The 17,019-nt window shown below is 40.8% G+C and overlaps 1 protein-coding gene across 2 annotated transcripts in view; it reads left to right on the forward strand.

Annotated features, from left to right (window-relative positions):
• The first annotated feature begins 12,697 nt into the window (after positions 1–12,697).
• Positions 12,698–17,019, forward strand: part of rab11fip5a (RAB11 family interacting protein 5a (class I)) — a 31,275-nt gene continuing 26,953 nt past the window's right edge. For both annotated transcript variants that reach the window (XM_028565261.1, XM_028565262.1), the window contains exon 1: positions 12,698–13,533. In XM_028565261.1, coding sequence (XP_028421062.1) covers positions 13,157–13,533 — 377 coding nt within the window. In that variant the 5' untranslated portion in view covers positions 12,698–13,156. The remainder of the gene's footprint in view (positions 13,534–17,019) is intronic.

Below are 17,019 nucleotides of genomic sequence, written 5' to 3' on the forward strand. Positions count from 1 at the left end.
ATAATTCATCAGTAGGTGAACATTATCACCACAGAAGTGAAATAAACGACAACTTGCAGCATCAACGAAGTTTAACGGCGAGAATTTTCAAATGTTTGGGCGCGTCTCTTTTTCACTGTGACTGAGACTTTATGTATGCATTGTGTGCAGAAGACGACACATAGGCCTATCAGAAACAGATCTTCTTTGTCCACCACCATATTTAGCTGCTGACATTTCATTGAGCCAATTTCAAAAGAGGCCACGTGAAAAGAAATGACTGAACGTGTCATTCAGAAGCTTTTGGAGGAGTTTAGTTCAGTTTGCGTCATTCTTCATCAGAGTCCTCGCTCCGTGATCTCCTGTTCAGTCCAGATAAAAACTCATTATGGTCCTGCAGATACCTGATCTCCTGCACGCAGTGTAAATATTTGGATTTACATAAAGCCCAGTAACACCAGTATCGCCACTACTCACTGCTCAGTGACAGCTGCTGCTCTCCAGCAGTGGGATATATGACAGACAGGAGGGGATGCAATCACACCTGCCTAATAAACTGGCAACCGAGTGTGTGTGTGTCTATGCATACACAGTCATGTACAATACACACTTGTTTCTTTAAACGGTATAACTTTACATGAAGTCACCATGTTTAGCATTTATAAGCAAAATGTAAACATTTATTAGATGGTTTGCAGGTGTGAGGAAGTTTGTACATGTTTATTAATAGGTGTGGGACTATCTCACACTACGATATGTCACACACGATACATGGCTCACAGCAATTCTGCGATAATCACTATATAGCTAGACAATCCTACGATGATACATCACGATATCGCTTTAACCCTGAATACAAAACGCCTGTGAAAAGGTTAAGTGCAGGTTTTCTCTTCATTCACTGCAAGCCCAAACTGTTAGAAAACACAGTTCTGCAGCACAAGATTTTTAGTCTGTAAATTAAAATGACGCAACTATAGAGCAACTATGGGTCCACACATTGGACTTAAACGTAGCTGGGCCATCTGTTATTATCCTCAAACTGCTGTCCGCCATCCCGCTGAAGAACCTCTTCCTCTTCGTTAACTCATCTTCAAGTTTCTGTTGTATTGTGTGCCACATGAAGCAGCTACGTTGGGAGCAGGGAAATCTATTCAGAGCGCCTCATTTTATTTATTAAAATATTGATAGTTGGCGCCAGCGTATCTATTCTCGTATGTCACGATATCTTGCCGATATAGCGTGGTGTGTTTACAGGCGGTCACAGCTGTTTTGGGCCCCGTGAATCAGTGTTGGTGGTGAGGGTCACGTACGAGGACAGGAGCATTTCATTATCTTCATCAGGGGTGAGAAAGTGAGCCCTGATTAGGTTTCTAATTACCCAGTTTAAACTCTAAGTAGGCCATTTGCACTCCGGTGCTTGAACCGGATCCATCTCAGGGCCTGGTCTATCTGTTTCTCTTGGCTTCACCGAGTGTGTGTGTGTGTGTGTGTGTGTGTGTGTGTGTGTGTGTGTGTGTGTGTGGCAGCTGCTGACCTTTATTGTCTACCAGAGTGTTTATATGTGTGTGTGTGTGTGTGTGTGTGTGTGTGTATATATTCATCTTACTTGTGGATTAGCTGTGGTTATGTAACAGCTGTTGTGATATGAATCTGTGAGCCTGATGAGGGGATGATTGGCAGCTCGGCTCCCAGAATAGATGAGGAATCTCTCTTTGATGAGGCCCTGAGCTCTTCACAGGGCTTTCTATAGAGATCTCTCTGTCGTCTCCATGATTGGCGGGGATAACATCTTAATTAGACAGATTAGTTTGTAAAACAATATTGCTAAACATTTCAGCCCCTCATTTAGAGCCTGTTAGATGCCTTTATGGCTCTCAAATAGTGTGATTAGAGGACGCCGAGGGATGCTAGGTGGCCTTAAAACCCTCATGTTGGCCTGTGTTGCATTAGGAAATAATAGGCAATTTGGCACTTTATCATGGAAAAAGATACAATCTCTTCACAGGGTCCGTTATTTGGGATGTACAATACAATGAAAAGTCAAATGTAATATAGTATAACATAATATATTGTATAGTACAACAATAGAACATGAAATATAATAAGGATATTAACCAACAGAAAATTATTTGGGTTACTATTATTAAAATGCAAAACATTGTCTGGTTCCAGCGTCTCAAAGGTTTGGTTTTGCTGTTTTTCTTGTCTTGTGTAAAGACTGAACTGAATATCTTTGGGTTTTACTGTAGAGGGTTAGTCGGGACAAATCCAAAAAGTTTCAATAGGTCACTTTTAGGTTCTAAAATATTGTGATGGACTAAGCTTCTGACATTGATGTTGTCAATTATTTGAGTCCCCCTCCACTCAAAAACATATTTGACTTCTTGTTACGTGAGTTGGATGTTTGACCCTTACTGTGCACAACGATCTATACGTGCAGAGTTTGACACCACAGACGCTGAAACTTTCTCTGCGCTAGCCTTTCATTTAGAGTTAAAGATGTCTAAGTTCACCACAACTAGTTTGAACATCTTAATGGTCCAGTATGCAACACACACACACACACACACACACACACTCTCAACTTTTTAGTTAAGTGAGAGACACGGTATGTCCAGCAGTAAAACTTTTTAAATGCCATTGATTTTTTTTTCAATAAGGGAGAATGAGTTGATGTGATTTTTAGTGTGTCATTTTTAATTATTCATTGTTTTTCGCGTGTGTGGAAACCATACCCATATCAGGTCCGTGTACGTTTTGATAGTTTGTTTTTTCGTTTGAACCACAAAACAAAATAAGGAGAAACCAGCTGTTTTTAAGAAACGGTAAAAAAAGAGCCCTTCTCCGTTTTTGGTTTCTGAATCCAAAAACGAAAAACGACTAAACCAAATTCAAATAACGGTCCGATTTTGTTTTTTTGAAATTCCTTTTTTTTATTTCTCCGTTTGATAAAAGAAACCCGGAAGTAATAGTAAATAAAGCCTATAAAAATAAAATCCAAGCTTTTAGAACGGTCATAATATGCAGCACTAACGTTATACCAGAGTAACGTTAGAAGAAAAAAAAAAAAAAAGTTAAAATTTGCACTTGTAGCCTAAAAAATATTCACACACGTGATCTGAATTTGAAGTCGCAGAAAAAATATTCACAAACGTGTAGATTGATATTTGCATGAACACAATGACAGCTGCAAACTTGTAATGCAACATTTACTCGTGTACTTGATTTCTTTCTACTCAGGTTCCTTTTTTCTTCACAACCACAACTCAGTGATTACAACCTCTCGAATCTGTCACTGCAACTTTACATATATTTTTGAATTGAATTATTACAGCAAAAGTGGGGCGTGCATAACGTTTCATTCGTCCCTCCTGGTCAGGACGATTGAAACAGCACAGGGGGATGAAACATACAATTTAAGCCATATAAACTTCCCACAACTTCAATATTTTACTACATATCATGAATGGTACTCCCAAACGGTGTTATTTTAGATAGCCTAGATTGTTGCTGGGCTATACGTCTTCGTGAATATCTCTTAACAACTCATTGCCGTCACCATGAAGCGCGTTTTTTGAAATATCATACACTGTGGATGATTCTGCCATTTTTATAGCTAGAACAGTACGTTTTCCCATTAATATAATGTTTCTATTGTGGTGAATGTCGTTTTTACGTGGGTTAGGTCACTGCACATCCAAGTGCCCTTAGCCCATCCGTCTATAACGGTAGCCTAGATAACGGGAAAACTCACCGACGAATAGCACAGCAATAATCTATCTAAAATAACACATTTTTGGAGTACCATTCATGATATGTAGTAAAATATTGAAGTTGTGGAAAGTTTATATGGCTTAAATTGTATATTTCATTCGTCCCCCCCACGCTGTTTCAATCGTCCCGACCAGGAGGGACGAATGAAACATTACGCACGCCCCACTTCTGCATATTATGACAGTTCTAAAAGCTTGGATTTTATTTTTCTAGGCTTTATTTACTATTACTTCCGGGTCACGTGGCCAGCCTGTCTTTCTTTTTATGTAGATATTCAAACGGAGAAATAAAAAAAGGGAATTTCAAAAAAACAAAATCGGACCGTTATTTGAATTTGGTTTAGTCGTTTTTCGTTTTTGGATTCAGAAACCAAAAACGGAGAAGGGCTCTTTTTTTTTTTACCGTTTCTTTGTTTTTGAAAAACAGCTGGTTTCTCGTTATTTTGTTTTGTGGTTCAAACGAAAAAACAAACTATCAAAACGTACACGGACCATATCAGAAACAAAGAGCATTCTTTAATTAAGTGATTTTGAAAACTAATTAATCGACAGTAAAAAACAAACATGGTTATTTGCAGCCCTGAAGACAATAATGTCCACACTGCCAAACAGGAGCGTTTGAGTGAAATGTCTAACTGTTGTGGCCGGTGATGCCCAACAGAGGGCGCTGTACGCCTCAGCTGGTCTTTGAAACCCACTTCTGACTGCAAACTAGAGAACTTGTGTTTACAGGATTGGGAATGCAGCAGTGAAAGAAAAGATAAAGAAGAATAAAGTAAAAAAAAAAAAAAATAATACACAAGTAATTTGGGTGTTTTCTTCCAAGTGTCTATCAAATCTCTCGGCTGTGTGGGTAAAACCTAAGCAAGCCCTCATAATTCATGCAAAGCGTGTCAGCCATCCCTGCACATTGACTGCGTTTTGATTTGCATGGATACAGCACAGGGATTTATATGATGTAATCACACTGAGGCCACACACTTTTGCATATTAGTTGTTTTTTTTTAAGTTTAGTTTTTACAGTTTAGACACAAAAGGTATACACAAATACACACTAAAAAAGAAATCTTTAAAAATTTCCCACATTTTCCTTCCCTTCCAACTGTTAGTCCGAGACGAGTGAGGTAAAAAAAAACCACAACATTAAGATGTATGTGCTAAAGCTGTTTGATGCGAGTCTGGACGTAACAACCATGACGGCTGCCTGCTGCCCTCACATATCTGGACTTCTACCAACCTAGCCTGCCTCATCACTTTTGCCCAAAATCACATCTTTCCACAGCCAAAATGCCATCTTGTCAACGCCAAAATATTCCTGTGACATCTTCCAACTCATAACTCAGATTGGACCATAAATCAGAGAGATGTTCCCTCCACATTTGAATACACCATTTCAGAACTTATTTATTCTCAAACCTCATTACTGCTTCCACTGAAATGAACTTCCCATGAAACATCACGGACAGATTCATGCTATCTGAAATCATGTGACCACAGTGGACAAAGGAAACTTTGAGGGAGGCGATATGATGGATGTGTGGGAGTCAGAACATCCTTGAATATAACAATCCAAAAAGGTTCTCCCACATAAAACTTTCTTATGGTTTTACTGTATTTGGCACAGTCCTTCTTTGTAAAGCAAATATTACATACTTGTTGGAGGTGGAAATAAGCCAATGAGAATACAGAAAGGACGAGTATTTGTGGATGGTTTGTGGATGGAAAGAAATGACAGGAGGAAGGAGTGGGAAGGAGGAGTTTTAGTCAGATATGCCCAAATGCCGGCTGCTGTATCACCCACATTTTCGGACTAAAAACTCTCCCTGCACTTCAGATTTCATGGATACAAAGATTTGTTAAGTGCCTCCCGGGCCTTGGTCGCTACTTCAGAGAACAGTCTGTTTACTCTGTCTTTACCTGAGTGGAAAATCTCAAGTGCTTCTGTCAAAATACCCTCAAAGAAAGAAAATCCTCTTCCTGTCAGCACAAATTGGCCCATAATGTCATATTTCATATGTGGGCGGCAGTTACCAGTAGGGACTTTGTCTACAGCTGCTTTAATGGAGCTGCGCAGTGCCATGCAGGAAGCTTTTAGGTACGAAAATGTGTAACTGTTTGATGTAGTCGTGGTTAAGTTTGATCTATATAGGACATCTCATTTTGCACGAGAAACTTGAGAACAAGTTACATAAAGCAAACATCACGAAAAGCATTCATCGACAGTGGAGGAAGCAGGCCCGCACCTTTTAACTATTCCCATTTTCAAAATTCATACATGCTATTCCTATGGTCTATATTAGAAAACATCCCAAAACTAAAGTGCTAAAATTCAAATCTCAAATTTAGTTGTCATCAAGTATAAAGTCTGGAGCCGCCGCATAGACCAGTGGTTCCTAAACATTTTCACGTTGAGGGCCCCTAAAGGGACACAAATTAGACCACAGACCCCCACCCGAGTTTTGCTTTTAGATAATATAATATAATAATAATCTATATAATTATAGTGATTATGAATGATTCTTGTTTTTTGCTGGGTACCCCCTGGAAGTCCCTCAAGGACCCCTGGGGGTCCCCGGACCCCACTTTGGGAGACACTGAATTTGGATAAATGTTAGAGATGACCCAGGGGAATGTTCTGAGAACATGGGTACATTATCTGTTTCACACCTGAGAACACTACAATAAGATAAAGCTCATTTGGGTATTAAAGGTGCTGTAGGTAGGATTGCAAAGATCCAGGACTTAGTCCAAAAATTTTAACATCGACAATTTCTCAGTCCCCCCTTTTTCCGCTAAAGCCCAAAACGGTCTCCTAAGCCCCTCCCCCCACAAGGGAGAATGAATGCCTGTGCATGAGCAGTCTTACCTTACTGCACCTTTAAAAAAACAGTCTGTGGGTCCATAAAATCTCTCTCCCAATTATTGTCTCTGAAGCGGCTCCAGACTAAATACTTGATGACGTCACAAGTTTAAGCCTCTCTGATTTCTGGAGAGAAAGTAGCTCATGTTCACAGATACTGATTGAGCTTCCCTAGGCTGTGGGAATAACATAATGGAATTCTTAATTGAGATGTTGTTGCCCTTTAAGTAAAAGTAACAATACCGCTCAGGAAAAATAGGCTACTCTGTTACGAGTAACAGTCCTGCATTCAAGATTTGACGTAAAAGTACAAAAACAGCTAAATGTTGCCGTGCGTAAAGTATTAAAGTAAAAGTATTTGTTGGGCGGAATAGTACCTTTCAGAGAGTTATATTTGTATTATTTATTTATTATATTTGTACATTACTACCCAACCCCGGTTATTTTTTAAACGTGTGTAGGAGGAATTATTCTTGTTTTTCGAAGGAATTATCAGTATTTTAGTGTTGACAAGTCATCTTCATACAAGTAAGGACTAACCCTATCTAATTTTGGCTCTCTTTGGGAACGACCTTTGGGGACTACCAAAATGTAGTCAAGAAAACAGACTCATGAATCCATTAATTGTCTAATTTCACATGAAAAAAGATAATTGAACTCTATTGACTATAATAGACTGGATCAGTTTTTTTTTTTTTTTTTTTTTTACAAAAGATAAAATAATTTATATTTCTTACAGTTGCTTAATGAATGTAGCAATGTCTTCAGAGCCTCACAACCCCTATGAAGAAGCCTGTGGGACAATGATGATGTGAATCACAGCTTCTGTAGAAAGGATACAAACACCTTTAAGGCGTATGAATTAACAAATAAATACTTCTAACACTTTCTGGTCAATAAATAGGCCGGGATATGACATACAGCGAAGGCCACCATCCACTTGCCTCAGGCCATGCAGCGGTAAATTCTTCACTTCATTTATGGATTTTCTCACATGTAAACTGTGCACAGTTCGGCACTACATCACCAACACCGGCAGCAACATTATCTGGCCCAGTCCTCCCATCAGTCACTCTCAGGCAGACGTAACCTCACGCGCCCCGGGTCGTACCAGGCCTTTCACAGCAGCATGTCACGTCAGTTCAGACAGACTGAAGAAAGCCAACTGGGAACACAATCGTCTTTACAATGACAGCTCGGAAGAGGGAAACAAGGGATGAAACCAAAACAAAGAGGAAGAATACTACTAGTATGCAAAAGATAAGAAGAAACCTGCTTTACAAATGACATGAGCAGCCACAAGGACACTACAAGCAAATAAAACATGTAACGAACATATGCAAGCACTGATAGAGAACTCAATTTTCCGAAAAACAGCAGCATGTGTACATGAACCTGTACATGAATATTTAATAACATCCTACAATATGTGATAATATGCAATCATGATGTTTTGCTATAATGTCCTGGAAACATTTAGTAAAACCGTCAAACGAAAACACTAGCAGGATGTGCCAAAAATATCAGCCGGGTATATGTCAAATGTGGTCGACTTAATGTCACGACCTTTGGTGCTTTGGTTTGGAAAGTCCTGCCTGCACTGCCGACTTAGAAATTGGTGCAAATGGTTGTCTTATTAGGCTTCACAGATTCACCATATAGATCATAAACATTAGCCTATATAATAATAATAATAATAGAATATCAAACTGTAGAGCTCTTTCTACAGTGCTCCACAAAGGAAAATGATTAATAGGCTATACGTTATTGCAACATGGCATCATGACTTTGCGTAAACATACACACCACTTTCCTAAAGACAAATGGCGTGTTATCTGTACACATTTTGAGCTATCCACGTGTATGTCTACGCTGTATACAGTGGATGTAAAGATACGCACCATGTGGCGTCGTCACGTTGAGTGTTATCGCGAGAACGTGACTTACTATCGCCAGACCAGTCGCCAGACCTCAGTCTTAAGGGGTGCATATGAAATACATGGGAGGGCACAATTATTATTAGCGTACAGTATGTATATTTATAATAATCATATACTCTTGTTATACTATTCGCACGTAATCATCACGTTAAACATAACCAACAACAATATGACCAGGTAGCCTATATAGCCTACAACACATTACATAGAAGCAATGTTATGAATATCCATAAAACACTTGACTATACAACATATTAGATGTAACACCAGAAGCATCTCTCAAACATTGCATTTTAAAGTCGTCAACAGAAGGATATGCATTGCTATGCATGTGCCATGAGGCACACACGCACGAACGCACGCACACACACACACACACACACACACACACACACACACACACACACGCACAGAGACTTTGAACCTACAGGTACTTTGAGTGGAGGCAGCCTGTCCTCTCTCCAGTCCCTCCTGTCATTTGAAGCTGCATGCTTATTTAAGCCCTTGTCTGTAAATCTTAAACCCCTTAATGAAGAAGGTCGCGGCCGATGATACAGATGTGAATTTCGTGCAGGCATAACAAAATGCGGAGTCCTTTTCCACCGAGTAGCCTACGCAAGCCAGTCCCTGTTCAAATACCAGCTAGAGGAAAATTATCGTTTTTTTTTAACCAAACATTGTGACTGGATATTTCCTCAACACAACCTGTTTGGGTTGTCCGTCACACCCCCTGATTCAACAGTTAGTTGTGGCCCAAATGCTGCCCGTCACGTCGTAGCCTAACTTTCTTTTTAGTAAGGCCGTGATAGGCTGTTGCAGTGTAGATTCCCATCAATCAAACAAAAATCACACCATTGTTTATTTATATTTTTAAGGTTTTAATGATAAAGAATGCAACATTAATGCAACACAAAATTAGCAACTATGATAATATAAAATTAAAGTAATTTTTTTAAGAGGTCTGTGCCTCAAGTGGGGGGGCACAAGCATTTTTGGGGGCGGCCCGGCCCGCTATGGCCCGCCCATAGCGACGGGTGTGACTACCGCGAGTCACACGCTGGTAAAAAAACAGAAAAAAAGAAAAGGTTGGGTTTAGGAAAAGAACATTGGGAAAGGCTTTGTAATAAAAAAATGACAAAAAAATGACAAAAACACAACGGTGACCAACGTCACACGCTTAGGAAAACAATAAACGGTTGGGTTTAGGAAAGAATTGTTGGGGAAGGCTTAACAAAAAAAATAAAATAAAATAAAACGGCTGAAAAACACCACACGCGGAACATGATCCCAGCTCTCCTGGGTGAAAGTCCTGTGTTTTACCCATCCATCACCCCCTCTGAGGACTTATGTCCCTTTATACTATTCGCTCCGGTGAAAATTCACACGTAATGTCGGTTAATGGCGCCCGTACTGCATTGATAAACACGCTAAAAAACGATTATGCGTAACACGCCAAAATGGCATACAAATTGGCGTGCCATACATACGCCACTGTATGAGATCAGTCTGGTTATTGTCATGAACCAGCTCAAATTCACCACAAAAAAAGGGAGACCACACATAGTTAAGGATTAAATTAAAACCATGCCAAATTAAATATTACTATAAAATAGTGTTTTAGTAAAAATAAAACATGTATTTCAGTAGTATCAGTAGTGTAGTGAGTGCATGCATGAAGGTGAGTGTGTGGACAGAGAAATCGTACAGCAAATCGAGCCCTTAAAGCTCGTAGTTTCTGTGTCCCCCATGAGGAATTCTAAGTAATGTCAACAAAACTTTCGGCGCATCCACATGATACAAGCCTTCCGTGATTGCGCATCCCCCCCCCCCACACACACACACACACACACACACTCCTCCTCCACAAGTTGCTAGTAGCCAAGGAGGACAAGGAGGATTAAAAAAACATGATGGACTCTTAAGGTAATTATCTTCCCTCAAAAATGAAACCAGTTTCTGAACATAGCCATACTGAGAAATCCAGAGAGAGTTGTGTGGAGCTGAACTTTTTGGCAATGGCTTGAATGCAATGGATGTTCATTAACATAAAAAAGTAACACACTAAATCTTTAAGTAGGAAGAGAAGGGCAATCAGGACGAGAGGACTCAGGTGTGGCTCATCCTCCTGCCACACCTCTGACACTGGGACTGCCTCCTAAACAGCTCACAGAGAAAATGACAAGAGCCACTCACAGAGTGGGAGGGTCATCACTGTTATCACAGCGGTGGTTTGAGCTAAATGCTAATATTAGCATGCTAGCATGCTCACAATGACAATGTTAACTTGCTAATGTTTAGCAGGTATAATGTTCACCATTTTAGTTTACATTGATAGCATGCTAACATTTGGTAACTAGCACTATTAGCACTATGACTGAGGCTGATGGGAGTTTCATTAGTTGTGATAGTTGGATAGTGTGGATCATAAACCAAAGTATTTGACAAAAATACATTTTGAACTAATGGTGGCACTAGAGGAAACCATAGTGACCAAAGTTATTACAGTTCATCCTGAGGGAAACATGAATGCCTGTACCAGATTTTACGGCAATTCATCCAATAGTTGGCAAGACATTTCATTCAAAGCCACAAATATGAAACTTGCGGTGGCGCGAGGAAACATCAGGGGATCACTAGAGTCATTAGGATTCATCCTCTGGGAACCATGAATGTCTGCACAAAATATTATAACAATCCATCAAATAGTAGTAATGAAATATTTCAGTCTGGACTAAAATGGTGGACCGACAGACCGAACTTGCCATCCACGATGAGTGATGCATGGTTGAAAATATCACATAAAAGTGTGAAAGCAAGGCAAGAAAACAACTGACTGCTCCTTATAACAGCTAATGCAGACTTGTAACTCCACATTCTGCTATCTGGTTTACATTTTTGCATTTATAGTATTCATTTGGCAGATTCAATCTCCACATATACACCAGTTTAAGTAGTACTTAAATGTTAGTTCACTCTTAGATAACACGGACTGCACCGATTCCAGGTGAAACTGTGTGATTATGAAACATGACATGGCTTTAAAAAGGGTAATTTAACCTCTAAAATTGATGGATCAGGATCATAAAAGGTTGTAATGGTCTTACTAAAATATCCAGATGAAGAGGCAGTGAAACTACTGAAGAAGACTATACAGAAAAGCTAGTAAGTGGACCTTGAGTTAAGGTTGTTTAGTCAAGAATGAACTTGCATGCCTAACTCTAAGCCCGCATAGAAAAGAAGTCCTAAAAGTGCAGCTACAGAGCAGGCATGTCAACCGATCCATTTCCATGACAGCTGAGCAAACACCATCCACTGATACTAATAGATCATGTGGTTGAAAGCTCAGGGAAAAGCGATCAAGTGGACCCTAAATTGGGAATGGTTTGTAAAATAAAACTGTCAGTTTTCAAGCCATTTCCTCCTATAGTCTTGTTGTCGTAAATGTAATATATTTGGGATTTAGACTGTTGGTTGGATGAAACAAGACACCTGAATTCACAATGGGCTGTTGTAATAGGCATTTTTCTAAGTTTTCTGATTTTTTAGTAATCAATAATGGAAGTAGGCTACAACTAGGCCTACTCACAGCTCTTATTCAGATGTACAGAGCCGGCTCGACCCATAAGCTAACTAAGCGTCTGCTTAGGGCCCCTTGGCTACCAGAGGGCCCCTAAGAGCGCTTGAAATGTCCCACGATAGAGCTCATAACAGAGCCGGTCTATTTAAAGATATTGCTGCTAATATCACATTAGTCTTTAAATGCGTATTTGTACATTATGAGTGCTTAAACTAATATTTACAATACACAAGTTGGTTTAGTCCCAAGTGCAGTGGCAATATGTTACAATGTGGAGAGTCCCCAAACCAAATCCTGCTTAGGGCCCCCGAAAGTCTAGGGCCGGCCCTGCAGATGTGAATTAACAATTGAAGTGTAAATATGTGGGAAGTATGTAGGCCTAAGCCTATTATGTTGCTTAAAAATGACTTCAAGTAACCTCATTTTGCTTATATTCAAAAGTTGAGTTCTCAAAAGAGGCCTCCATCAGGGTGTATGCGGTGTAGACAGTCATCACAGCCCAAAAAAAGAGGCGAGTTTGACATTCTTTTAGAGGAGTGGACATGATTTGGCTGACATATCACACCCTACATACCAGACCAGTGCAAGCTCGTGTAGCCTTTGTACATGCAGCCCATGTGCTGTGTTGTCAGAGTTGAACTTCCTCGTCCTGCAGAAGAAGGAGGATAGAGGCGTGACGTCGCTGCCCGCAGAGAGGCCCGTACGGCACGGCAGCAGGAGAGAGGCAGGGACACGCCGTGCGGGGGACGGACGCTGCTGCAGCCGCAGAACACACTGCTGCGAAACTCGGGGAGCAGCCAGCCAGGGCACAAAACAACCCGGCAACTTTGCAGAGACGACAGACAGCCATAATGCGGCACCGCCCGCCGACCCCGGAGCTGATGTGACTGTGCACAGCCAGAGCAGGGAGGAAGCGGCGGACACCACCAGCACCTCTCCCCGGTTGCCTCGTCGCGGTTTTGCGCGGCAGGCAGGTCGGTCGGTCGGTCGGTCGGTCGGTCTGTCTGCTTGTCTGGAGGGGGACATGTCCTCGCTAACCGTAGAGGAGGACCAGAAATGGTTACCGACACACGTCCAGGTGACGGTGCTGAGAGGCAGGGGCTTACGGGGCAAGGGCAAGCACGGCACCAGCGACGTGTACACTATCATCCAGCTGGGGAAGGAGAAATACTCGACCTGCGTGCTGGAGAAGACCACCGAGCCGGAGTGGAGGGAGGAGTGCTCGTTCGAGCTGCACCCCGGCGTGCTGGAGAACGGCGGGCGGAGCAGCTATCCGGCCGGGAGCAACGAGCTGGTCCTCATCGTTATGCACCGGGCGCTCATTGGGATGGACGTGTTCCTCGGGCAGGCGGTGATCCAGCTGGATAAGGTCTTTCATGAGACTAGATACGTCAAAAACGAGTAAGTTAAGCTGTCATAGTTATGTGTGTGTGTGTGTTGTGTGTGTGGTGTCAGCATGCAGATGAGGGTGACCAAAAGCAGCACGCATGCTTCATCTGCCATTACTTCGTCTGTTTTCCCATGTTCATTGAACTCATCAGGGTGTTTCCAGTCTGCTTTTGTCCCGTTTTAGTTGCTACACAGTTTGTTTCAGATATAAACACAGCTGTCAAGTCTGTGGTGCTGCATCAGGGCCCTGCAGACACACCCTCCCTCCTCCCACAGACACCAACAGAACTCTGAGCACATCTGACCACTATTCACCTCAGTGAGGCGGAAGGCTTCCCCATCAAAACCAGACCTTCTAGAAACTTCTCTTCCACCTCCTCCGGGCTGTCCACATTAGGTGTTTTCTTTGTTGTGGGGTCTTAAAATGTTGTTTCCCAATAGCTAAGGCAAAGGCATGGCGTAGACCAGTGGGGGATTAATGCCTGTCCCAAATCCAGGGATTATCTAACAGATTCATGATCCCATAGCTCCAAGGTATTTTTAGCATAACATGTTGTTTTACAAAAGCCCACCCACTGGAGCTGGGGATGTAAAGATGTGACTCAAAGTTAGATGTTGCATACATTCTAGCAAGCTTAAACATTTGCCAAATCTTAAAGGAAGTTTCCACCCTCAGGTAACTGGTATTTTTGATTTTGGTGGAGTTAATAAGTAGTGAAGTACATCAATGTTTTACTGCACCAACTCTTCTTTAACCTTAATGTTATTTAGTTCTGTCTGGGTCTGGGATGTCCTACACTCCCCATAATCCCTTTCAACACCTCTCAGAGAACAAGCATGAGCTTGTTGCATTTCAGATGTTGGTTCGATAGTGACAGCAAAAAAATGAGCAAGGAAAAACAAGTGAGATATGTAACCTTAATTCCAACATTTTGTTAGCACAAGTTAGAGCATACAAAACAGAGTTTGATTTAGAGAGACTGACAGCAAACATTCACTGCTGATGTTTTGGATAGCTGAAACATTTCCGGCCATCAAACCATAATGAGACGTGATGGCACATTGTTTACATTCTCCCAGACAGAGCGAAATTACGGCATAACGATTTGAAAAATACAGTCGGTCTTTTTCAAGGCAAGTTTAAGTATCATCGTATTTTTTAAACCTGACTTAAAAACTGTGATCAAAATGTTGGTGATACATGAAACTATTGGAGCTTAGTGTGTGGTCACCCTCTTTTCAAACATGTCATGGCCATAACCATGCCCTAATATTTGGTATGCATTCACCAGACGATTCATGCTGAAGAACTAAATTGCACAACTAATCATTCAATTTGACCTAGCAAGTATTGACTAGAGTATTTACAGTCCAGCAGTCCAGTATGAATCAGAATTGGTACATGATCCAGGACATCCCCCACCATTCTGTCACCCTGTTCACTAAGCACAGATTGAATATTTTAGCTTGATGATGAAAAACAACGTTCCTCTCATCCTCTTTATTTTCTGTCCTTTATGGCAGTAGACTACCAGCCTACTTGGCTTTTTCCCCCCCACTCAGATAGACCTGTGAATATGAGAGGAGAGGAAAGGGGAGTACTCTCCTCCCGATGGAGCTGGTCACTTGAAGGTTAGAGTCAGCCTGTGATGTTGAAGTGTCAGCAGTTTGGTGTCTTGGTACATTCAGTGTCTCCATGTGGTATTCAGTGAATCTGGGCTGGTCAATAGCAACACTTCCAGCAGTCAACACTGTCAACTGCTCATGTATGCCAACAGCTTAAAAAAGCTCCACTTTAAAATCTTGGGTTTGACGGAGAACATCCACCAAAACGTCAGCCACATTTCAGGGGAAACGGTTGTCTTTGTGCTACTTCATGCTACAGTATAAGACGTTAAAGACAAAAGCTCCTGCAGACTCAAATGTCAGAATCGACTCTAATTTGCGAATAGGCTTTGAAACCTGGCTTGAAAAAGATTGTTGGACTGAAAACTGTCTAAAAGTGCACTAGGTTGTACATGTTTTTGAGCTGTAAACAAATGGCGTATGCATGGCCCTTGTATTGTAACCATTATTCAGACAGCCCTTATAAAGTGGGACTTTGGATGGACAGTTTAAAAAAAAAAAAAAGGATCAAAATCCATACAATAGATAAGATATTGTTGTTTTTAGTCTACACATTTTTGTTATTTGTCAAAACCTGGCAGCTACATTACCCACACTGCAATTCAACTGCAACAGTTTTTGGGAGATCCAGATGTGTTATGCTAGAAGCTGCTAATGTAGCCTCAAGCTGAGATAAGGAGCGAGCCACAGAGGTCTCACCTCTTTCTAACACACTTTTAATTTTTTCATTTTCAAACTTGTAGTCTTCAGTCCCAACTGATGCTGACTCAAGTGACATTACTTAAGGCAATTTATCAGACTTTGTGCAGCTTCCTCTGGAGTCACACACTTTTTAAACATATGCAGTAGTAGGCTACTCCCCAAGATCTGTAAATAAATGTCAATGTGTAACATTTTTGTAGTTCCTCTTTAAGTTCAACATTTAGATTTTATTAAAGAGTTGTTATTACACTGCTGTCCGTAAGCTGAACCTGTTAAGGCTTTGCCATCTTAGTCAGTGATGACTTTGGCTGCATGGATATTGTTCAAAATGTTTTGATAGCAGTGCTAATATGATGCCTCAGTTTAGATACCAATACCAAACCTACTCATAATGCATTTTAAACTCTTGTTTTTGAATGTTACTTTATATTTTGTAAGATAATGTGCTATTTTTTCTTTCACAAGTTACATAGTGTCACTTTAATGTGAGTTAGCTGCGCCTTTAAGTGTTTTCTAAAAGACTTATTGAAAGGCAACTTCTCAAATGCATCAGTGCTTAGATTGTTATTTTACTATAGACAGTGGAACGTATTTCAAGATATCATAAATATCATAATATTGATATCCGCTGTATTGACCAGCCCTAGCTACAGATAGGGCTGCTTGATTATGGAAATAATGACTATTCTGGTCAATATCACCATTATTTAACACAATTACTCATTGACTTTTGGAAAGATGTCGCATTTATTGAACTTAAAGAACAGTGAAACAGTTAAACAAATCAACAGTGATAATATCACGAACTGTGAAAATTCCCTTAATAATTCAACAGTAAGTTTACTTGCAAAACGTCATGTGCAAAAATAATCATTTTTCTCGATTACATCGTTTTTGTGATCGTTAGGAGTTGAAATTGAAATTATAATCAAGATTTGATTCATTGTACAGCACTAGCTACAGACACAGCAGTTATTTTGTAGCCTAGAAATCTAGACGCACCGTAGCGGCAGCAAACGTAATTTTCAGCCAGGGGGTCTAGCAACTCTTCGTTGGCTTGCGAGCTGGAAACACCAAACTCTGGCCGGGCCAATCACATTGTGTATAGAGTCGGTGGGCGGGCTTATGGCTGCTGCTGCTGCTGGGAACAGTGGTCTTTCGAATCGGCTT

The sequence above is a fragment of the Perca flavescens genome, chromosome 20, assembly GCF_004354835.1.
Source record: "Perca flavescens isolate YP-PL-M2 chromosome 20, PFLA_1.0, whole genome shotgun sequence".
NCBI lineage: Eukaryota > Metazoa > Chordata > Actinopteri > Perciformes > Percidae > Perca > Perca flavescens.